The sequence below is a fragment of the Idiotropiscis lumnitzeri genome, chromosome 12 (genome assembly GCF_059441095.1).
Source record: "Idiotropiscis lumnitzeri isolate Australia: NSW breed Sydney's pygmy pipehorse chromosome 12, RoL_Ilum_1.0, whole genome shotgun sequence".
NCBI classification, from domain to species: Eukaryota; Metazoa; Chordata; class Actinopteri; order Syngnathiformes; family Syngnathidae; genus Idiotropiscis; species Idiotropiscis lumnitzeri.
Window position 1 is genome coordinate 6979028 of NC_142402.1, and position 23105 is coordinate 7002132.

Consider the following 23105-nt stretch of genomic DNA (forward strand, 5'->3'; position numbering starts at 1 on the left):
ATGGTACATATCAGAAAGAGCATACATGCATGTGCTCTTTGCATAAGATTACTAGAATACTTACAAAAATGAATTGCCAATATTTTTAATTATGATTAACTGGAATATGCAGAACCATTTAAATGCTGCGTTTTCATGAATACTCTTAGCACACAGCACACTGGAATAAAATGTTTTATTGCTTTCAAAGTACAAATTCAGTCACAAATTCAAGATTTACAGTAGCAATCGTGAAAAGAAAAACAACATTAAATAAATATGAATGTATTTTTTATCTTGCAAAAATGTCAAATATACAGCAAGAATCACGCCCCAGAAGTCATATACAACTAATTAGCTGCTTCATTCATGAAAAAAAACAGAAATATATTTAGAGTTCAAATACAGTGCATGCCCGAATTGGTTAAAAAGATATGAACTGATAAATGAATATCTTATTAAGATGATATCAGGACAAAACAACATTCCTACTTATATAAGAATGATGAAGATACATTGAACATGCAGAAACCTTCTGAACTTGGCTTTATATAGACAGTGCATAGTACATATACAGTATACTGCAGATGAAGTCTATTCAGTTAACTGAGTTGCATATATTTTCTACCACTCTGTTGAACTTCTCCGGTTGGTCGGCATACACATGGTGAGAGGCATCATTTATCAACTGCAGAAGTAAAACAAATTTCAAGATTATATAAAAACAAATAAAGATGGCCATTATAAGCAACGCAAGTTTCCCCAATAAACAGTGTAAAAAAACTAATTAGTTTAGAGTGACACTAATTTCAAGCAGGACAGCCAATTTACGAACGATAATTTGATAACTGCCTCATAAACTGAGACTGCTGCACTCACCAGTACTTTGGTGTGAGCAGAACTCCTAACTTGGACCACTTTGTCCCCAGAGGAACTATCAACCCACGACTGCGCTCCATAAAGCATGGTGAGTGGCAGGGAGCTGGGTAACAAATGGACGCGCTGCAGCATAGGTCTCTTCGCCCAACCCAAAGACTCAGACATGGACCGGAAACCAACCTCGCCACTGGGAAAACAGAAGGAAAAGAAAAATTGATATTATTTGAAAGGGAAAGGGAAAAAAAATGGGAGAGGGTGGCCGAAAGAATCACAGGAGGGCCGCCAACATGTTACGTTTTGTAGTGCCGTGGCTTCAACAGTCAGTCAAAATATATCCTTAGACAAAAAGCGGTCGGTGGTGCAAAAAAAGGAATGGACACCGGATGAGAACTGTGCTAATTAAGCTATGTCTTCACAGCGTCCAATACTGCAAGTCAGAGGCAGGGAAATAATTTTTCAAACAAGCCATGGAACTCAATAGCGTTAAATATAGAAAAAGAACAGATTGTTTTAATAAGCTGCCATTGTGTAGACCTTGTATATGTTGTTGTAATTAGGAAATAAAAACTGAAATAAATTCATTTGAAAAAAATGTATTCAGTTACATTAAAATAATGATGATATTAAACAACAAGAACCCTTGCACAGATGTGCCCTAAGACTTCAAGTTCATCCATGACGTAGGTGGGGCGGGAATAAAATGAGAACCAGACAACAACCACTGGTGCTCATTTGAGGAACAGTGCCAATAATTTTTATGCTCCACAAAATAAGCGATTTAAACAAAGAGTAAAAGAATAAAATAATGACATTTTAAGATAAGCGGTGCAAAAAATGGATGGCTGGATAGGTATGTAACATTTCAAGGGTATAAATGATGTGCTTAATGAACTAATTTACAGAGCAACGTTAGAATACGCTCATAAAGGCACGCACAATTACTGCCATAAATGTTTTTCATTTTATTGTAATATATTTAAGGCCTAGAAGTTTTTTATCATGCAAATATTTACTTTAGACTATACTGCATTACGGCTCCTTAGAAATAAACTACTGCACGTTCTAATTTGTATGCAAATTTGAGTCATATCGCTGCCGTAAGAACGGAAGAGCCCTTATACTGTTTGTTACGTTCATTGAGTATTATGATTTTCTTGTTAGAATTTATTTTTCACAAGTTTTTCCAGTCACCCTATGTAAATGACTTTTGTTTTATTGTGGTTAATGGCATAGTGTGAAATTCTTTCTTTACTTTTATTGCCTGCCCCAAGGTGGTTGCAACTCTATTGATGTTGGTTATTACTTTCAAAACACTTTATGGAGAGGAGAAGTGAGAATGAAAAAAGAAGCCATTAAGTTGTTTTTTTTTGTAAATATTGCAGGATAATGTTTACCGTAAACCATGTAATCATGTAACTGTGTGTTGACATACCTTGGAGGCTGCGCGTTACAGTGGTAGATATACTGTGTCATAGTGTCATCATCAAACAGATCTTCAAATTTTCTTTTAAAATCTGGACGAAATCGGTTCACCAATCCCGGACCTGAATAAACAACATGCTGTGAAGTAAAACTGGGTTACATGTTGCCATAAACACAACTACAGAGATATTATGTCTCACCCCACGGCCCTGCTGCTCGGATAACAGCCAAAGGATTGAAGAGGGAAACTACTGAAACAATAGCTTTCACCCAGCGAGGTGGAGATGGCCTCTTGACCAACTCTGTGGCCTGGCCTTGATTCGCCTGGCTCTGGATCTGTGGTCTCTCAGGGAAACCCCATGGATCAACCAGGATAAGATGGGACACTCTGGAAGAGAGCAAAATACAATAATATTGCATAATTGAAAAAAACACATATATGCACATCGCCTCTGGACTATAGACGTAAAGTAAAGCCAAAAAAAAAAATGTTCACCTCACAATCTCATTTGTTGCATATGACCTTTCCCCCACTATATCAGAACTTTTATAATTACCTTGAAGAATATTGGATGGCATAGGATGTAGCCAGGTAGCCGCCCAAGCTGTGACCCAACAGAATCATGTTCTCCACACCTACAGACTGTCTCCACTGCTCAATGGAGTTGACAAATTGCTCTTCTGCTTTGGCAGCATCAGAAGGGAAAGAAGGTCTGGAGCTCCTACCGAAGCCAAGGAGGTCAAAGGCATAAACTGGCCGTGATCGGCTCAGTGCATCCAGGTTACGAATCCATAGGCCGACACCACCTCCAAAGCCATGGACCATCACCAGCGGCATTTTGGAGTCTACGATATAACAGGTGTAAATTAATCATCATCGCCATTTTCATACTCTAATAGCATAGAACAAAATAGCAAAAATGAAAACAAAAATGAGTTTAATGAGAAATTTAAGCTAATGTTAATATTCTAACCTTTTTTTTTTCGAGGGCGAACAATGACTTTCACTTGCAATGAAAAGGCATTTTGTGTGTGAGCATATGTTTGAAAAGTCAAACTACTTTGTGCAGTGTGCATTTTCAAGGGAATTCTGTAAAATACAACAACGGGAACACATATAGCCAAAAAGCACAAAGGAAAATGTATGCTCTCAAGTAATTGCAAAGCTTTGTGAAAAGGGTCATAAAATATACAAGCTGTACGTTTGAATTGCTCAAATTTTGAAGAATAAACTAATTGGCGCGCAAGCACAAAGGCGATTTAATTTGCTTAGGAAATGTCATTGCTGAGCTATTTAAACTTAAAGGGACATTACATTTCTTTTTTTTTTTAATATAGTCATAGGTCAAGAAACCGCTAAATATATGACATGGGTGCCGGCTGACCGGGTAGGTCGCCTACATGTTTCTGTGCCATCTTTCTACTATGGTGACCCGAAGGAGACAATCACTCTATCACAAATTTGCTGGATCAATGATGGTAGCATGTGGAAGAAACGCAACGCACTCTACCGACTTTGTCCCTTTAAGGGACTACTAGAAAACATTTGTGATGACATTTTGCATGTGCCTCTGCTGAAAAAAAATTGTGTTCTCTATGAGGCACCGTAGTGTGTGTGCTTCAAAATGCGTATGCTTTGAATTTAGGTCGTTGCATTCCATTATTTCACCACTAGATGGCACTAAATTCTACACACTGTCCTTTTAAAATTATGTAAACTCTTTTGGGGGGGTATCTTGTATTATCCAATTTGACTTAATATACAGTAAACGTTGGAGAAAACCACAACCTGAACAACTTGTGTCACAGTGAGGAGAGGATATGTGATACAGTTTTAAAATCTAAAAAGAAAACTGTCGGTCTCACTCTGATAAACAATGGGGAAAAATGATAGGCAGAGAGTACTACCTTGCTCTACAGGTTTTGGGACAATTTTGTTGGTAAGAGTCAGAGTCCATATTCGATCTTGGGTTGGAAGGGTCACAAACCTGGCCCAGAGATTGTTTTGAATACCTGCAACCAGAAAAATGTAAACAAATATAAATATCAATAAATATATAAAGATGTCAAGGAAGGTGTAAAAGACACTTTACACACCATCAGTACAGTCTAATGTGATTCAATACATGAGCTGTACGAACAACAATTTGCTTAAGTGGAGAACAGACACCTGTAAAGGATGAATTTTCCTTAACATGTCTGTCTTACTTATTAGAAGAATAAAAAAATATTCCTACTCTAGTACAGCCGTGTAGGAAGGAATAATTCTCATTACAAAGTACCACTCAAAATTAGTTTTTCCACAGCAGTTCCATCTGCGAAATGAAGTCGGTCACTGCACTCCTTAGCCCCAATGCGTAAAGTCACTTGTAAAATTGAAAATTTGATGTATGGTAAATTGTTTCGCCACTAAAACTAATGGTATCGCTCAAATAACTAGTGATTGAATAAAAAAAATACTAATCGACAACAAGTGTAGTGCAATCTCAACTGGGTGCCATAATTGTCTGGGATGGACATTTCTTTTCAAGCTACGTGTTACACTTATTGAAATTCAAAAGGGCTTCCCGATAATTGCAATGTAGTCTCTCGCTCTCGCTCTCTCTCTTTGCAGGTTTAATGAGATGTTCAAACTTTCATATACTGTTAAGAAGGCAAAAAAATGTGTATGCTGAGTCAGGAGATGAAAGCACTATCATACAGCTAAGAATTTTGCTCTCTGTAGCCTTCAATAGGGACATGGACGTTGGACGCCAGGAAGGCCACCAGCTCCAAATGGAACTTGTCCTGTCAAAGAAAAACAAAGTAAACACTAATAAATAAAGCATTACAGTTCCGGTATGTTCAGCTTCGGGACTTTAGCAGGTCACATCATTAATTATGTTAATGCAACTTGCGTTACACACTTAAGACATCACGGGGCACAACGCCCATGAAAACCAGTTTAACTACATCTATTTGTTATTTGGTCACTGACTACCTCCCAGTGTTAATGCCTCTTTATCACTGGGCATGATATGCATGCTACTCATTACAACTCTTTTTGCTTAAATCAATGACTTATCTTCCACTTGGCAGTCACATTGACTGGGGGTTCAAATATTGCCAAACAGAATCACATTATCAGTACACTCAGCATACTCCCCATGGCCTTCAACCGGATCTACTATCAATAGCTATCTACTCTATAGGCTTATCTCGCGTGGGTTCTTTCAATGGTTGTGGTTTGTCCACATGGATACATTAGATGAATTCAGAACTTTCATATTTTAACCCGCCAACCTCTCTAAAAATAGAATTTGTTGGGTTTAAATCTTCCTCGAGGAAAAAAAATCTGAGTATTCTAATGATCACATATTGCAAGAAAAATAAATTTCAAAGCACAGTCTCTGATCATCACAACTATGGAGTATATTCGCATTTTCAATGAACACTAAGAATATATTGTTAACAGTGCCAAGTTTTAAAGATTTAGTTAAATAAGAGCTTCGTTTTTCTGTACCGTAAATTTAGTTAAATAGCAGCTAAGATTGTATGTACCGTAATTTGGAAATCCATCCCCATCACAAAAAACTAATATGAAATTAATTTGAAATGTAAACTTGTTTTCGCCTGTCGGGTCTGTGACATAATCGGCATTTGAATAACTTTAACCTTACCCTGTCTCGCAGTCGCTTTGCAATGATGTCGGTGCCTGTGCCGTAGTAGTAGGAGTAGGATCCATTCATAGAGATATCCTGGTGACTACATACAATAGGAGGTTAGGTTATACAAGTTGTTTAATTTGTGCTGGCGTCTTCCCGTCACCGTCTTGTCTTGAGCTGCTGATAGCAATGTTTGGTAACTCAGACATTCATGGGTCAGCTGACCTAGTACAAAGATCGACAAATAAGACGATCCCTCACGCGATTGTCACTTTTTTAAAACCATCTCGAGTTGGCGGAGGCGTTATTCACCGACAAACGTTGCTCCTGTAATGCCGTAATCTTCAACACCACCACGACATTTATCAAACTATACCGACCCACGAAGGATCATCCTAACTATAGAACTGTGTTAATTTATATATATTTTTTTTATATATAAATGTCTGAACGTTTCAACAACATGCGGGGAATTATTTGTATATCGATTTCATTTTGTAGTGTGACTGGTAAAAAAAAAGTTATTAAAATACAGCTTTATTAAAATCATGTCAGAGAGACATATCTGTTTTTCATCAAATACATGCTCGGTCTCTTTTTGTTCCTATGCAAAGGCGTGGTCGGATTACATTTTGTGTTGCACCGTGACCATTTCCGTGTTTTACGGACACGTCGCGTTTCTCCGACCCTTAGAGCCACAATTTAAGCCAGCACTTGACCAAAAAGATAACCAAGCGCGATAATGTCGGTTTCAGTTTTATCAGTAATTTCTCGGTTTCTTGAAGAATACGCCACTACTACATCCAATAAATTAAAAGTGGTGGATGCATATTTGTTGTATATCATGCTGACGGGAGCGCTGCAGTTCCTTTACTGTCTGCTTGTTGGAACATTCCCCTTCAACAGCTTTCTCTCCGGCTTCATCTCATGTGTGGGCTCTTTCATACTCGCAGGTAAACTGTCATTTGATAGTTTGTACGGTGATGATATTGCATTGAACAAGTTGGGGAATTGGCCATTTTTACGGCTGTGTAGAGCGAGGTCCGTCCCTTTTTTGGGTGGACCTGCCAAATTGAGCAGATCTGCAATAGGAGAGGTGTTAGGCATGTAATTGATTAGCCAATCAATTGTCAGTTTCAGTTGTATTTTGTAAATTGTAAGTTGGCAGAGAATAATAACACATCTTTATACTAATTGAGTATATTTTATGTCTCTTTAGTGTGTCTTCGTATCCAGATCAACCCACAGAACAAAGGAGACTTCTTGTCCATCTCACCAGAGAGAGCCTTTGCTGACTTTCTGTTCGCCCACACCGTCCTGCATCTCGTTGTCATGAACTTCATTGGTTGAACATGGTTCTTGGACTTGCAGTATCACCTTTTGTGAAAGGTACGTGTGACATTTTTTACAGACTTTACAAGGTGTCACTTAGGTCCCCAAACGTGTTGTTTGGGTTTACTAAAGTATGTTTTTTTTTTTCTTTTTTGGGAAGGTGCAGAATATCGTAACAACACATTTACCATGTAAAAGTGACACATGTGATTTACATATTAGGTCCTTGCGAACGCATAGATCGATCTTTAGAGAGCCTGGCACCACCCATCAAAAACTTCAATTAAATAAAAAATAATAATAATATTTCACAACTAAGTGCAGTAAAACTACAGTGAGCTGCCTATTTATGAAAATTGGCCAAATTGTCAGAATCATCTTTAAAGGTCAAGTGCGTAAAAACACAGAATTTATCTCTTCTTGTTTGAGCTGCACCACCATTACAGCAACAAGCAACTAAATTCAATAGAAAATTCTGGACATGGCACAGGTACAGATAGCCATTGCACATTGTCAGTATACTCTTAGTACCAAAGAAATTGTAACATTTCTGCAAAGTTACAAAATATCGCCTGTTTCTCTGCCCGTAGACATGGAAGGTAGGCAATGAGTTGCTACTTTACTTTCAAGCAATGGACAGACTATATGATAGCATGGATAACTTATGCAGACTTGCACACAAATTGATGGAATACAGCATGTCATGGTCCTCTTCAGGCTGCAACTGGAAGCAAGCCACAGTTCCCAAAAAGCTTGTGGGAACAGGTTGAGCATGCACTACAGTTACAAAAAAAAAAGAAAAATCAGTTTTCCATGTTTACATTTGTATGCAAAGATCTGTCCATTAAAGCATGTGCGCTTAGTTAACAACAATTCATTTTAAAATGCAGCCGTTTTCATTCAGCTCATGTACTGATGTATTTATTGATGTGGCGTGAGAGTGTGTAAGCCGTTTGCGTTTTCTGGAAGCACTTGACTACTTTTATATCCTGTTACTAATTTGATTTTGCTTTGTTCATAGATGCAGATGAGAAGAAGATGGAAAATAATATTCATGACATAAGTCCATATCTGTTTTTGTACCCCTTAGCGGGAAAATTGCATTGATGAATGTCACATTCACAATTTCTTACAGATCATGGTTGAATTCCCTTTTTTTTATGTTTAAATTTGTTAACGTTCCCCTGCACTGAGGCAAAGAAATAATAAAAAAATGACAACTTTGAAATGACGGCACGAGTGGTCTTATTCAGTGCTCTCTTTCAAGTCAGAAAGCAACTTTTTACACATCACCTATACACAAGTATGAAAAACATTCGAATGAAGAATCAAATTGCAGTGGTGTGCGATCGTTTATTATTGGAATAAATTTTACAGCAGCTCAGGAAAGGAGCAACACACACGATTAGTTTATTATATTAATCTCATGGAAAATGTCATCCAGCTTTTCTCTTTATTACCACATTGTACACGATTTCACAATTAAACAGAACATTGTGACGGTGGAAATAGCATACATGTTTACATTTAGGAAGAATCCAAAATAAAACGGTTCTGCATTTGTTTTAACTTGTGCAGAGTCTGTGATTTGTTTTAATTTAGTCAGTTGTAAACTTGTAATTGTCCTTTGCATAACATGAGAAAATACGTTTTGAAATAGATATCATTCTTGACAATCACAAACCCCTACGTATAGTTAAATGTTAAAAAATATACGACAGTGACACATTTGGACTACAGTGTCCAGTTTCTAACTACCCAATTATTCGGCATATCTTATTCTAGAAACAAAGTGACGATGTTTTCTGTTGTGCAGCCAACGCTGATACTTTATTCATCCTCAGCGGGTTCATTGTTAGCGTGGGGAGAAAAAAAAAAGTGTAGTGAATTATTTCTTACATTGCCAGCGATGCCCCCTCATCAAGTATCTTGCAGGCCCTTTTGATCATCCTCAAGCGCCTCCTAACGGTGGTATTCAGACACAAACTGCGGGTGTATTACATAGTGACCAGCTTGGTAGGGCTTCACCACATGGAAACAGCTGTAGCACCCACTGTTGTAAACCAATTCAGTAAAAAAAAAAAAGAGTAGTTATAATTGAACTGTGGATTTACTGTCAATATAAAGTAAATATTGTCCATAGAAGAAGCAATGCTTCCTGTGAAGAACACATACGAATCTAACATGAAAAAGTCAAAGGTCCTTTTATGAAAAGAATGTCTTGACCCTTTTTTGGCACTCAACCAGGCACACTGCAATGGAGTGGAGGAAGCTACAGCACTGAGGCTCTATTATTTATTTATTTTTTACCTTGATGATATCTTCAATGATTTCTTCGGCTGAACGCAGATGGCAGTGGGAGATGATAGTTTATGCTGCCAATCAACAGTGGGCGGCTCAGGGTTTATGAGAGGCATGCGTTGTGCCACAATGCTCGTCCTGACTGGGCGATGGAATGACAGTTGAGTGACAGGGGGCCATGGTTGATGGCCAGGCTTCACGGGAGGGAAATGGGTAAGTGGTTTGTGTGACCGTTTCTGCAGCAAATCAAGATTGCGGGGGAAAAGAAAGTCCTGCCAAGGCAATGGAAAAACAGAGGACTGATAAATAAGCAAGCCACAAGTACAAACTGGTTTTTGTCTTCATTTTGATCATTTAATCTATTACAAAATACTCAAATACAATTTTTAAACAAACAATTGGATGAACACATCACATTATACTTGCTAACTTACTAGCTCACGACTTGACTATGAGTTTTGTGATGTAAAACTGGATTTTTGCATTGATGGTTTTCAATTGGCATGAGGATAAAATTATTTTTCACGACTGTTTGTTGCCGATTCACTTGGTTCAAACATTTCCACTGTCTCATTGAGCAAAGTAGAATTTATTTTAACCACTGACTTAAGCTGACAGATATTATTCTTTTCAATGTTTATTACATAATAATAAAACAAGACACAATTTACACAATTACTCAAGTTCATTTACATTTACAAGTTAAGTACATTGAAATGCTATTTTAGTATTGCATTTTTATTTTTATTCAAATTTAAATTCCATTCTTATGCACTATATTTTCTTAGTCCTTTATTCTGAAATCTTACCGGTAGAGGGTGCGGGTTGTTTCTTCTGTGGGCAGAAGTTGGTCGAAGTTGCATTCGTTCCACTTTGCCTGGAGAGGCAAAGTGCTGCCTATAATTTGTCATATAGAGCTGGAGGGCCATCTTTAATTCCTGCTGCCACTCTTGTCTCCCTGAAATTCACGAGTATCCCTCTCTACCTATCTTACCTGGAAGCTCCTCCCTTTCTCTCACTCACCCCTTCCTTCATTTCCTAAGGACTTTGCTATGTGAAATGTTATTCTAAAGTGACAAATAAAAAAAATACACATTCAAGTTCAAGTCTATTTAATAAATCTAGTTGATTGGAAATAGTTTTAGAGGATATTTGCTGAACAACCAAATAGCTCTTTGTGCGACCTGAGCATCTAAGCCAAGCCCCCTGCTGCGACAAACAGAGCTTGGTTTACGAGTACCATGATCTATTTCCCTCTGTGGGACTTGTCAACATCTAAGAAACACAGATCAGCTGCTTCAAACTGTTGAACGTGTGTAGCCCGTCACCCTTATCAAGGCTTAAAATAGGCAGTTTAAAATCATATGTGTCCTGCCACAATCCACTATCCAACTCTGTTCAACTCTCAGCATGGTATATAAACATCAATAATTGACCGAGCTGTTGGGGGCGCTGCCAGCACTGAGCGAGACAGTTTAGATTTTGGACATGAATAATTTGATAGTACCCCTGACAAAGAAAAGGCATCTATCCTTTAAGGGCTGCAGACATGGTAACTGTACCACAGTAACCTCAGTAGGAATCCAAGTTGTAGTTTCTGAAAAAATATGCAAATCATTTTTTTCTTGTGTTCAATGAAGACAGTGACAACTTGTGCAAACAATATAAAATGGTTTATAAATGTAAGGAGGCCCGATAGGAAGGCAAATGAAAACTTCCAGAGATCAAGACTCGGCTTGAAAAGTATTCAACAATACTGAGGGTTTGCAAACGGTTATTTGTTTTTGTGTAGCAATTGTCGCAATTGATAATGAGTCTGACAATGGTTCAGATAAATCTTGGTTTTATTTTCAATTAATAACTCCTTTATAGGATGTTACAAAAATGGTCAATTGCAATCATCTGTATATCAAGGTTCTGCTTGAAAACTACAATTTTCCTGCGAGATGGACGCATAACCACAACCCTTGACCATAGTTAGTTGGTTCGTGGTTAGTATTCTATGTTGTGGCTGCAGCAACCTCGGTTTGAATCCAGGTCATGGCAACTTAACTTAGACCATCAAGTTTGTTACTTCCTTTTCCCATTGTGGGACAATGAAAATCCTCTGCAGTGGCTTACACCGGACCTTACAAATTCATGGGGCAGGTGGCGCAATGGAAAACTCATCTGACTATGGATGAAGACGATTCTAGGTTGGACTCGTAGCTAACTCGTGTACCATCTTGTGCTAAACCAATTCAAAAACAGCTGCATTACCTGAGTTGTCTTGGGAGCGAAAAATGAATATGTGCAGGTACTTCCAGCTGCATTTTAAAATCGATTTTCCTTCACCAAGGTTGTCCTATCAAAGAAAATTTTTGATATAATTCAAGTCAAGTCAAAGTCAAATTTATTTGTACAGCCCCTTATCACAGACCGTCTAAAAGGGCTTTACATACCCACAATCGACATCCCCTGATCTTAAACCCCAGGAGGGTAAGGAAAATCTAAAGAGAAAGAGGTTGAAGCAACAAATTAAAAGCGCACGTCATACACGCCGATGCTGTAGGTGGCGGCAGTTTACAATACTGTACTCTGATCTATCATAGAAGAGGAAAATGTCACGTCCTACACCCGGAAGTCGAATTGTTTGATTTTGCTATCCACGTGAGTACGTCTTCCTTTTGGAGTTTCGATCTTGTGTTACATTTCGTTCTAAAATGTGTGATATGACACATTTAGGAGGTTTTCGAATATAGCCAACTTGCCGTTCTCGAATATCTATCAGCACGTTGCAATGTTATACATTTTTACAAATCTACCAGATACAGAACCTAGTTTATGTATGTGATTTGCGAATTTTTAAATAAATGTGTCCACTCCTTTAAAATAAAACAACAACAGCTGCCGTATGTTTTTAACGACGAAGGTAGACTGAAATTAAATTCAAAGTCCTTCTTATAGTTTCAATTTTAGACTGGCAACACGAATTTATTGGTTTCTCACTTTAATTGCTCTTGTTACACGGCCTTTCTTTGGAAAGGTTCGTTATTATGTATGGATTATCCTTTTCTCATATCATATTTTCAACTGACTGTACATGGCACATAAAAATTAACTTTGCCCCGTTCCTGTAACGACTGTACCCCCCCCCCCACACCCAAAAAACAAAACAAAACAAATGTATTGTCATTACATTATAATTAAGGTGAGCAGAGCAGTGACATCACTAACTAATACCCTCTGTCTCCATCTATCATCTTCATTGGCCAAATAATTTAAAAAAATAAAAACGCATCTTAAGATTTCATTGTCGATTTGTCATGACACTAAGCTGCATGATGTACTCATTCAAAGGATGTTGGGAAAGGAACAGGTCAAGAATCCCCGGAAAGGTGGAAATAAAAGGAGAGGCCAGGAAGCAGGCTATGGAGGCGAGAGCAAGAGGAAAAAAGCTGAAGATGGGTCAAGGGCAAAAGGAGATGCTGGAAAAAGGCGTCTCGATGCACTGAGTGTTGGTTATTACCGGCGAGTTGGAGAAAGGTTGAATGAAGACTTTGAAGGTGCTGACGAGAGGGGTGAGTCTGAAGTGATGTTACAATTTGGGAGTCTGTTTTGATCAAAATTTTGAAGAATGAAGAGGCAGCCTCATGTACTAATTGTGCACAATGAGATCATTTTATGACTTATGATCCCGCAAGATTCTCTCATATGTAGCAATTTAGTTACTTATGGTACAGTTCTACACTGTACTAACAAACATACTGTACTGTAGCTTCTGTTGAATGAAGCTTGCTACAAGCATCTGGTAATTATAGGCGACATTGTGGCATATAAATAATTAGAATGATACACATCTTTTAATTGAAATGTCACAAACTATTAGATTTTTTTTCCTGAGAAGTCTGGAAAAAAAGTATGGAATTTTAAAATCTAAAATGCGTAGGTACCATAATTTGAATAAGTGTTTGAGCCACTTATCAGAAGATAACATGGCTGTTGTCAATCTGTGCTTAAATGGAAGCGCTGATTCCCTTTTACTTTCGACATGATACTTCTGTAAGGTCAGGCTGTATTACATGTGTTTGACATGTTACTTTTACTTTTACACTTTTCTGCAGATATGTTTGTAGAAAATGTTCTGAGTGAAGTCAAAGATAAAGCGAGCTTGGTGGCAATGGATCTCACAGGAAGCGTCACACTGCAGCGCCTGCTCCCACTGTCAAGTCCTGATCAGGTGGCAAAAGTAATGGCTGAGCTAGGTGGAGAATCGGGGTCCGACTTTAAAGCCATCTCTTGTGACCGTTGTGGCGGCCATGTGGTGGAAAGCGCTGTCAGACAGGTGTCCAGGTTGCCGGGTACGTTAAATTGTTGAGAGTTGTTCTCATCATTGTACAATATAATACAATAGTTTCACTATGACCATTAGTATTCTTTTTAAAGCCTCATATTACCAAAATGACATTTATTAAGCAAGGTCAGTGGTTCGTAATTGCTTCAAGGCACTACAGGAAGCTTGTCACCTAAGGCTGCAGCATGCAATTTCTTTCAAACAATTAGGTAGTTGGATAAAAATAACATTTTTTATTTTTGCTTGGTTAAAGAATAATCATAATAACAGAAAAAAATAATTTTCCACCTAATGATGAATAACCATATTTTTTTCCATTTTAACCAACATTTTATCCATAAAATTTAAACTGTCCATACAGTGTTTCGGCAAATCTTGCTCAGCTGATTGCGTTGAGATGAAGACACAGAGTCTACTCATGTAATTTTCGCAACAAGGTATATTTTCCTTTTCTTCACTTTCATGTGTACAATCCTTGAAAAAGGAGTGCTTTCAAAGATACGTTGTGACAAAAAGCATGTCAGTGGCTTTATTAGCAATAAGAGGGCACACTATTATTTGGTAACACCAAATATTATGATCAAGCGGTGTGGTGTGATCATCAGCTGCAGCCAGTGATGCCCAAGTAAGGCCAAATAACACAAACTGTACATGAAGGCTAAACAGAGAACACGTGCGCGCAGACAGAGAGTTTCTTGACCTCTCTTGTACACATGAGACTCGCTCACCAAACTCAGAACTACTGTTCTAGTCAATCTAACATATAATAATGTTGTTTTCTGTGCGTTCAATCATATTAGCAAAAGAAGATGAGAGTGAGGAACTTCTGGAGGTCCAGGTATTGTCATTTAGTCAAGTGGTGAGAGACAACATTGCAGAGTTCATCAAACATGTCCATGGCTCTCACGTCGTCCGCACACTCTTGCATGTGCTGGCTGGCTGCGTGGGACCTCCTCGCACTCACTCACGTCCAGGTAAATACACGTGCGCACTCACACATGCGCACACGATTTTATGTACATTTTGTTTTGTCTTTTTACCAGGCGCAAAAGACCGTAATGCTTCTCCTCAGCTGACTGACTTTGAGATTCCTACATCTTTTTGGTATGAACTGAAAAGCCTCACAGAGACTTTGATGGACAATGTTAAACGTAAGTTCAGTATACATGCTGCACAGTTGTTTGCTGAATCAAGTTATCTTCCAGTCGTTTTGACTGATCTCGTATTCTCGTATCTACTAATATGTTTTAAGAATCCAGTAATTCCCCCCATGTGTTCATTGACCTAACTACAAACCCATTTGCAGGCCATGCCTATTAAATGTTCACATGTATCTTAAAATGACATTTTAAAACCATTATACAATAAAATTCGGTCTGAAAACACCCGCATATAAGATGTACTAGCTTTATGATGGCTGTAAGCTCGTAATCTGACTGCATATCAGGATAATATTAATGGCAATGAAGCTGTGACAGTTCTTTAAATGAACGTTTATTCAAAATATTTGGCTGGAGGAAAGATTGCTTAGCTTCTCATTTGTACAACTGTTATAAAGTTGTCAACCTAAACCGTGCATATTCAAGAAGGACACAGAAGTGTATCCAAATACAAGGAAACAAAATCTGACAGTTTTACTGTAGGCAAAAAAGAAACTACTTATGTGTGGAAACAACATAAAGTAGTTAGCGCCACAACAGATTTTGCACCCAAAGATTATACAAAATGTGTTTTTGACATGATTAGGTAAGCACTGGAGCTAAGTAGATCAGATTATTATTATCATACCGATCTGAATGTTTGGATGTGGGGGGGATTTGAATAATGTGAACGGTTAACATTTCAACGTGGAGCTCATTCATAAAAAATGCTCAGTGAGCACGATTTTAATTGGCTAGAGAGATGGTAAGAAAAGATGTAAAGGTGGTGCTTCTGGGATCAGAAATATCTGACAATAAGAATTATTGTTTAAGAGATTAAGATGGGGAAAAGGCATGATTTATAGGCCATCAATACGATTTCCATGCTGCCTACCGAAAATAATAAAACATTACTAAAAGGGGTGGCACGGTGGGCGACTGGTTAGCACGATGGCCTCAGTGCAGAGGTCGTGGGTTCGATTCCGGCTCCGGCCTTCCTGTGTGGAGTTTGCATGTTCTCCCCATACCTGCGTGGGTTTCCTCCGGGTACACCGGTTTCCTGCCACATTCCAAAAACATTGCACGGCAGGTCGATTGAACACTCTAAATTTCCCCTAGGTATGAGTGTGAGTGCGGATGGTTGTTTGTCTCTGTGTGCCCTGCAATTGGCTGGCAACCAGTTCAGAGTGTCCCCTGCCTACTGCCCGAAGATAGCTGGGATAGACTCCAGCGGGTGGTCCGCAACCCTTGAGAGGAGAAGCGGTCCAGATAATTACTAATAGTACTGCAGTGATAAATTCCACCAGTAAGACTCTTACTCCTATTTTTGGAGAAACAATGGTTTTAGTTTGGATATTATTCTTGTCTTGTCTGTTTGTCTATTCCCAGTAAGCATCACAGACTCGGTTGCCAGTGCAGTGTTCCAGACCATGCTGACTGTGTGTCACAGGAAACGGCCCAAACTTTGCAAACAGCTCGTCAAACGCATCATGGACTACTTGACAAGTTGCCCTGCTGCTCCAGGAGTTAGGTCTGGCTTAAATTGTATCTTTATATCTGCAAAACAGAAGAAGTGGGAGCAATTTCTTACTTTGCTTTGTTTTGTTTTTGAAATATACTTTAGTCCGCTTCTGGTTTTTCTCAAGGACCAGGCTTCCAGTCACCTTATTGAGACCATTATTCAGCTGTTACCTAAATCTCTTCTCCGAGACCTTTACAAAAATCACTTTAAGGGTCACCTGGTTGACCTTGCTCTCCATCCTATCGCCAACTTCCCCGTGCAGCGACTTACAGCAGCCTCGGCCAAATGCAAACTGGTGGGCTTAAAATGAAAATCCAAGTTGTCCAACAGGAAGGATGACTGAGACATTTCTCTCTATTTGAAGTTCCCGAAGCTATTCGACGAGTTAGTCCAAGGCGTGGAGGCCATTTTGGCTGCAGGTCACATGGGTGTGATTGTGCAACTGGCAGAAAGCTGCGCAGAAGGTGAAGAGCGGCAAGGAGAATTGATGCAGTGTCTACTCAGTGTAAGTCTTAATGTTTATTTTGATTAAAAAAAAATGAAAATTTAGATTCTGTTCAAGTGTTCTATCGACATGTGCATAACATAATGAAAGCTTCATTTTTGGCAAATCGAATTATTGCGTGTTCTCTCAGGCATTTCACTGTGCAGAGCCTGGCTCCCGGCACGTCCACTGTCTACCTCTCTTCATGTCACTCCTCACCTATGATGTGTACTACCACTCTGAAACAACAGAGGGCAGTGTGGAGACAGAGGTGAGCTGTTTCAGATCCCCAGGATAAACCTGCCTCGTGAATGGCAAGCTGGGAATAACAAAAATAGCTTGAAGGAGGAATTTCATATTCATACATTTAGGTCACCAAGTTGATCAGTCATTATTGTATCTGTTCTCATACCTATTTAAAAATAGGAAGTACTCATCAGTCTTCAGGTGTGTCAATAGAGAGATGGAGCAGTAGCGCTTTTTTAATCGCCGTGATTTCCCCACTCGTTTCTTTTGAAAGGTTCAAATGTGTTTTGTCTTGTATTTGATTACACTTGGAAGATCGTTCACGCGTTTAATAAAATATTCAAACGCATGATCACAGAACTAGTTATTTTGTCAAACGCCATCAAAGCGTGTCAAACACTTGAACTTCCTAGTCACCCTCGATGGTGGACTTAGCCACTACAAAGCCTTCAGGCATTTATATGTTGAATAAATGTCACACGCACAACAGGTTCCAATATGGCTTGTGTCGTCTAGGTTCCTCTGTCATCCATCTGTTACCTCGGCTCCCGGCTGGTGCAGGCACTAGCCAGGTTCCAGGAGCGCTCCATCCTCCTCAGCAGTCTGCGCACGCTGACCTCAGCGGACCTCTTGACTCTGGCGTCTGACCCCGCCGGCAGCCACGTCCTTCAGGCTCTCATCACCACATCCAGCGATAAGGGAAGAGGCAAGATCCTCAAGAGGCTGGAGGTACTAGCATGTATTGATTCTGTGAACGAGCTATTGGCCTGCTAAGAGGTAAAGTTAGAGCATTGGCACGGCATTTTGACAGTTTTGTTTTTGCTGAGTTTACAGTGACTGTGAAACAGGTTTATATATTCCATTCTTCTGTCATCTTTCTGTACTTCTTTGTTAGCCTAGAAAATGGCCTGCCTTTTTGTTCATCTTCACTTTAACGCACCAGTGTACACTTCTAACTACCATCACCCCTTTAATGTTATTACAAAACATCAATGGCATCTGGCGGAAATTCTTGCATTCCAAAAAACATCACCTTTTAGGAAACCAAAAGACGACATGTTTGCTCACCCATGGCCATTGCCTCAAGGCATTTTCAAGTTTTGGATTGGTCAATAATTTGTAAAAATAACAGACCCAAGTTGGCACTCTCTGCGGGGAAAATGACCAAATTTGCACAGAGTAGGTTTCTACCCAACACTAACAATATACTGTACAATATATCTGAAGTAAATTGAAATATGCCGGAGTAGTGTCATCTGAAAATTATAAACAAGATTCTACTAATTAAATGTGGTTTTCAAAGAATAATGTTTTTGCGTTTCCGTCTTAGACAGTATTGTATATTTAGTTTCTAATTGTCTTACGCACATCTCCAAACATTCTGAACAATTATTTTACTCATTTATTTATTTATTTCCACCTAGGGTCAGTATGTTCAAATGGCTTGTTCCAAGTTGGGCAGTCGAGTACTGGAGGCAGTATGGAGCAGCGCATCGGTCAGCCAGAGGCAAAACATTGCACAGGAGCTTGGTAATAATGATTAATGTGGTCTATTTTTACATTTATTTTCTCATTCCCATGTACAATGTGTAAATGAACTTCTCCCCTCTCTCGATTTTACTTTCAGTGCCAAGTGAAAGCAAGCTGAGGTCAGATCAGTTTGCTCGCCACGTGTGGGCCAAATTTGCTCTTTCCCACTTTATCAACAGACGAGCCCAATGGCAGGAGATTCAAACTGGCGAGTCGAAGAAACGCAAGCTTTTCAGTGATATTCTTGAGTGAGAAAAAAAAAAACATTCTAAAATGTTGTTTTTTTTTGGCTTTTGATTCAAGCGTTTGAAAAACATTTTACATTAATAATGTTCCTTACTTAAATGTGAATTTGAACGCTGAAAGATTGAAGATCAATGTTATTTTCATTTGAAATTAAATTGTGACGAGTCTCTTTTGGTCTGTTGTTGCCCCCCCATTGATATTAATAGCAGTGACAACACAAATAATCCACGATTAAAGATAAAACTTCACACCACTTCAAATTTTCAGTCGAGCAAATGTAGCACTGTTGTTGACATCGATAAAAATCCTCCTTTTCTTCCTTGCGTTTCGAATGTTCAATAAATGTTATTGCCAGTGGAGAAAGTCTTCCCTGATCAATCCTATTCGATTGAATGTTTTTAGTTTTTTTAATGATCTTTCCCCAGGCACTTTTGTGGCTGGCGCAGTGAGTTACTGTCGCTTCCGATGCAGAAAAACTGTCCCAAGAGTTTTGCACTCATTCCCCGCCCTGGCATTCAATCAAACAACCTAGTGAGGTGTTTGCGCAGAAGAACAGCACCCACCTGTGTGCTCTGGTATGCTTCCTTCAGTCACGATCCAGAGGCAGAACACTGTCTGCCTCATCCTGCATATCTGCAGTTTTATGAGGTCGGCTAAACTGGGAGATCAGAATGCATTTAACAAGTGTCTGAAAACATTGGAGACGTGGAGAGAGAAAAAGAACAGTGACTCCCTAATAGCTGCCTCTGTTCCACGTTTCAAAAAGAATGCACCTGTTGCTGAACCTTACCATTAATTCATAATTCCCCTCCATTCTTTTACAAGCATACAAATGGGTGTTGCCTTGATCATGATTTTTTTTTTCTGTTTTAGCGTAAAGTGGACCACCACATTTGCAAGGGATACGTAACGGCTAGCCTGTGAATAGCCAAAGTCTGTGTGTAATTACCACCTATTGAAATTGGGTAAGAAAAATCAGTTCTTCAAAAAAACACTGATAAACGCTCAATATGCCTTTTTTTGGGCGGAATATCCACGAATAGGGGTGTGCCGATCCGCGTGCATGCGGGGTCCACTGCACTACACTTGTGATTGTACTGCTTGAATTAGATATAAGCACTAAAATGACCTTGGGGTGCCACTTTTGACCGCTTTAGAAGTGGCAAGTCACCTCAGAACGTAGCAACACAAGTGACACACTAGTGGGCTATGTCAATCTCAAAATGTTTTATCAATATGTTTAGTTGCATTTTCAACTTAATGAGTGTTAAAGTTTATTATGGCTGTGGTTGAAATTAAGGGGGCTACTAGGGATTATGTGCCCCATGAACAGAAATATTGGTCTCTTTTTCCTGCCTTAGATTCTTCGCTTTCCGTTTTTTTGGCTGCTAGACTTACAGGGCATCTTGCCGTCTCCGCTTCCATTCACTGTCTGATAACGTAAAAAGCTGTTGGTCTCTGCAGGCTGGAGCGGTGGACGTTTGATGTGAATGGGGAGGGAGAGGTGTTGAGGTAGTTTTTTCTCTAATCAAATACACTTACTTTTGCCTCCAATGCATTATAAATTAAATATGTGGGTAATTGTACGTTTATTGCTGAGTGTCATATTATTTAGTCAGCATTAATATTTTATTAGGGGTCCCGAGAATCCACCTCCTTATTCCCCCTTTTTCGGGGCACCTTGTTGCAATATACATTTATGAGAAGGAGAGCCTTTTTGGTGGCAGCAATTATTGATTGTAACCATACATGCACATCAACATACTTGACTAAAGTTTTCCACTCAGTCTCACCAGTGGTTCACCACATTCTACAAACTCTTAATACCAACATCATTTTCAAGGGTAAAACAAACAAATAGTTCAACCTTCAAGACAAAGGGGGAACAAAATACTCCTATTCTGTTTTTCGATTGTGGGCCTTGTGGATTAAATTGAGCTCAGTGTCAAATTGTTCAATACAATTAACATGAACATAACTTGCTGAATTGTCTCATCAAGATGGGCTATGTAATTAATCAGCATCTAATCAAAGTGGATGATTCACCTTGAAGATTCCCACAGCTTGTATAAGAGTGAATAACCCTCTCTGAAGTGTGACTGAGCAGGATTGTGCATGCGTGGAAGACAACTTCTCTCACACTGTGTGTTGTTCATTCCGCATGCATTATATGAACAAAGTGATGCACTTTGAAGCTACCGTCTAAATGCATGATTGTTGCGTATTCATTTTAAATGAGTCCCAGTCAAGTCACGTTCAAAATGTCCTGAAGCAGTTGGGCTTTTCATCTGTTCTGTTACTAGATTAATTTGATGGCTGTGCTTTACAGCATTTCCCCTGACAATTGAACAGGTCACAGTCAAATCTGGTTTTGAGGATCTCAATGCAAATGCCCCGGGGAGGTGCGGATCAGAATTTTGTTTGGTTTGAGGAGTGAACATTACATTAAACCTGTGAAAATATGAAAGCGCTCTGCACAATATTTTGAATCAAACGTAAGCTCGTTTCATGAGCCACCTCCACAAAATCAAAAACACCACGTCACTTTCTTCTTCACTTACTCAAGCTGAAGTTGACAAGACCATGATTGTGCACATGAATCCCGGTGGCGACTTGTTGTAGTTCTCGGACATTTTGCTACGCTAAAGTTGAGTTAATTCTCAGGAGACAGGCGGTGGCACCCTAGATGTTTCACCTCCTCGGCTAACAGGCACCGCATTGTTGTTAAAGACGCCCTACAATGATATTCACCTTTTCTTAATGTTTTCATCAGAAATATGCATTCCCTCAGTCAGCGGAGGTGGTATGTTGTCAGGCAGTTTGAGGCTAACGGAAAAAGTCACAATATGGCAGCATAGAACAAACCAGAGTGAACGAGATTGTGTTTGCTGTAATATCTTATTCTGCCGAGCCGATTAATGACATGATTGATGGATTACGCAAATTTTTAAATATGTATTTTTTTTAATTCAAAAAGTCAACCGACTTTGATGCACTTGATCAGATAGGTGTAAAGTCTATTTCTTATTAATTTATTTCATTAACAAAGGGGTACCAACAATTATAGTGTAGTCACTAACACTCCTGCACCCCCCACCTCAGGGAAATCACTCATTGGTTATGCATAAAGATCACTGAAAATAGTCCTCGTATGGTTGCAAGTGAGAAATCACTCAAAAAGCATTCATTGGCAAACAATTGATGTTTTTCGTCTTTTAAGCAGTCTGTCTTCCACCCCGAAAATTAATTTTCATCCCCACCAGAAAGATTACAGTGTATATGCCCAATGAATGAGTCAGAGACAAAGACAGCGACAGGGAGGAGTGCTGTCACCGAACGAGAGTGAACCGGTGTCACAAAATGAAACCGTATCGCATTGTTTGTGTCATCAAATCCAACCCTTTAAAAAAAAAAAATACAGCCATTTCTCTTCTTCTGCCCTCATGATCTAGTATTCATGTACTGGTTGAAAAAGTAAAACAGGAGAAGATCAACATTAATATGTAGGACAATCGAGATACCAAAGGACTTGGGGACTCATGGTCTCCTAGACAACAGTCTCCAAGCAACCATTACTCCTCAACGTATGATGTCTCTAACCTCTTCTCTCTCTCTTTTCAAACCCCTCGTCTCTTTGCCAGTTTTTCTTTCTCTCAAGAGTCCTCTCATGGTTCCTCTTGATAGTTGATAGATACGTGATCATTACACTTGCAGTGTCATAAACTCAAAACAGCAGCTTGTGATGTGGCTCTGGCAAACTGAGCGTTTGATATTCAGTCCAACACTTCTGACCTGTCGGGGTGTAGTAGGGACATAAAACCAAAAAAAGTGTCCAATAGCTCATAGGTATGGATTTAAGCAGAGTCAAAGGGAGATCACGAGTACCTCTATGCTATTGCCGCTTTAGTGAGTTGAGTTCTTTTGGAGTCCAATCTCAAAGTAATTCTCAATAGATCACATTTAGTTGTGCAGCTACAATATGTCCCAGTAGAAGATTGCTCGTTTGACTCCCGAGCCTTCAGTTGCTGATGACTGTCCATTTAAAGAT

At 39.1% G+C, this 23105-nt stretch overlaps 3 protein-coding genes across 5 annotated transcripts; 2 read left to right on the top strand and 1 right to left on the bottom strand.

The window, feature by feature from the left end:
• Window positions 1–158: 158 nt before the first annotated feature.
• abhd4 (abhydrolase domain containing 4, N-acyl phospholipase B) lies at window positions 159–6327 on the bottom strand. Of its 3 annotated transcripts, none has more exons than XM_088312003.1 (9): window positions 6237–6327; window positions 5940–6024; window positions 4982–5067; window positions 4189–4293; window positions 2838–3126; window positions 2481–2668; window positions 2291–2402; window positions 859–1045; window positions 159–667 (listed from the first exon to the last, which is right to left on the bottom strand). In XM_088312003.1, exons 2-9 carry the CDS (start codon window positions 6002–6004, stop codon window positions 578–580), a joined length of 1122 nt encoding a protein of 373 aa, XP_088168129.1. In that variant the 5' UTR covers window positions 6005–6024; window positions 6237–6327; the 3' UTR covers window positions 159–577. The 3 variants fall into 3 exon arrangements, with proteins under 3 accessions (XP_088168129.1, XP_088168127.1, XP_088168126.1); XM_088312001.1 differs by having other exon boundaries at window positions 5940–6149; window positions 6237–6252; XM_088312000.1 differs by lacking the exon at window positions 6237–6327 and having other exon boundaries at window positions 5940–6172.
• A 207-nt stretch (window positions 6328–6534) lies between these two features.
• Window positions 6535–8487, top strand: dad1 (defender against cell death 1). The gene is made up of 3 exons (XM_088311276.1): window positions 6535–6877; window positions 7144–7313; window positions 8278–8487. The coding sequence occupies exons 1-2, from the start codon at window positions 6667–6669 to the stop codon at window positions 7272–7274; spliced, it is 342 nt and encodes a 113-aa protein (XP_088167402.1). The 5' UTR covers window positions 6535–6666; the 3' UTR covers window positions 7275–7313; window positions 8278–8487.
• A 3704-nt stretch (window positions 8488–12191) lies between these two features.
• On the top strand, window positions 12192–19226 carry nop9 (NOP9 nucleolar protein). The gene is made up of 12 exons (XM_088311294.1): window positions 12192–12210; window positions 12897–13117; window positions 13661–13897; window positions 14691–14864; window positions 14934–15041; window positions 16419–16560; window positions 16654–16846; window positions 16916–17056; window positions 17187–17306; window positions 17798–18010; window positions 18706–18811; window positions 18909–19226. The coding sequence occupies exons 2-12, from the start codon at window positions 12898–12900 to the stop codon at window positions 19061–19063; spliced, it is 1809 nt and encodes a 602-aa protein (XP_088167420.1). The 5' UTR covers window positions 12192–12210; window position 12897; the 3' UTR covers window positions 19064–19226.
• Window positions 19227–23105: the final 3879 nt, after the last annotated feature.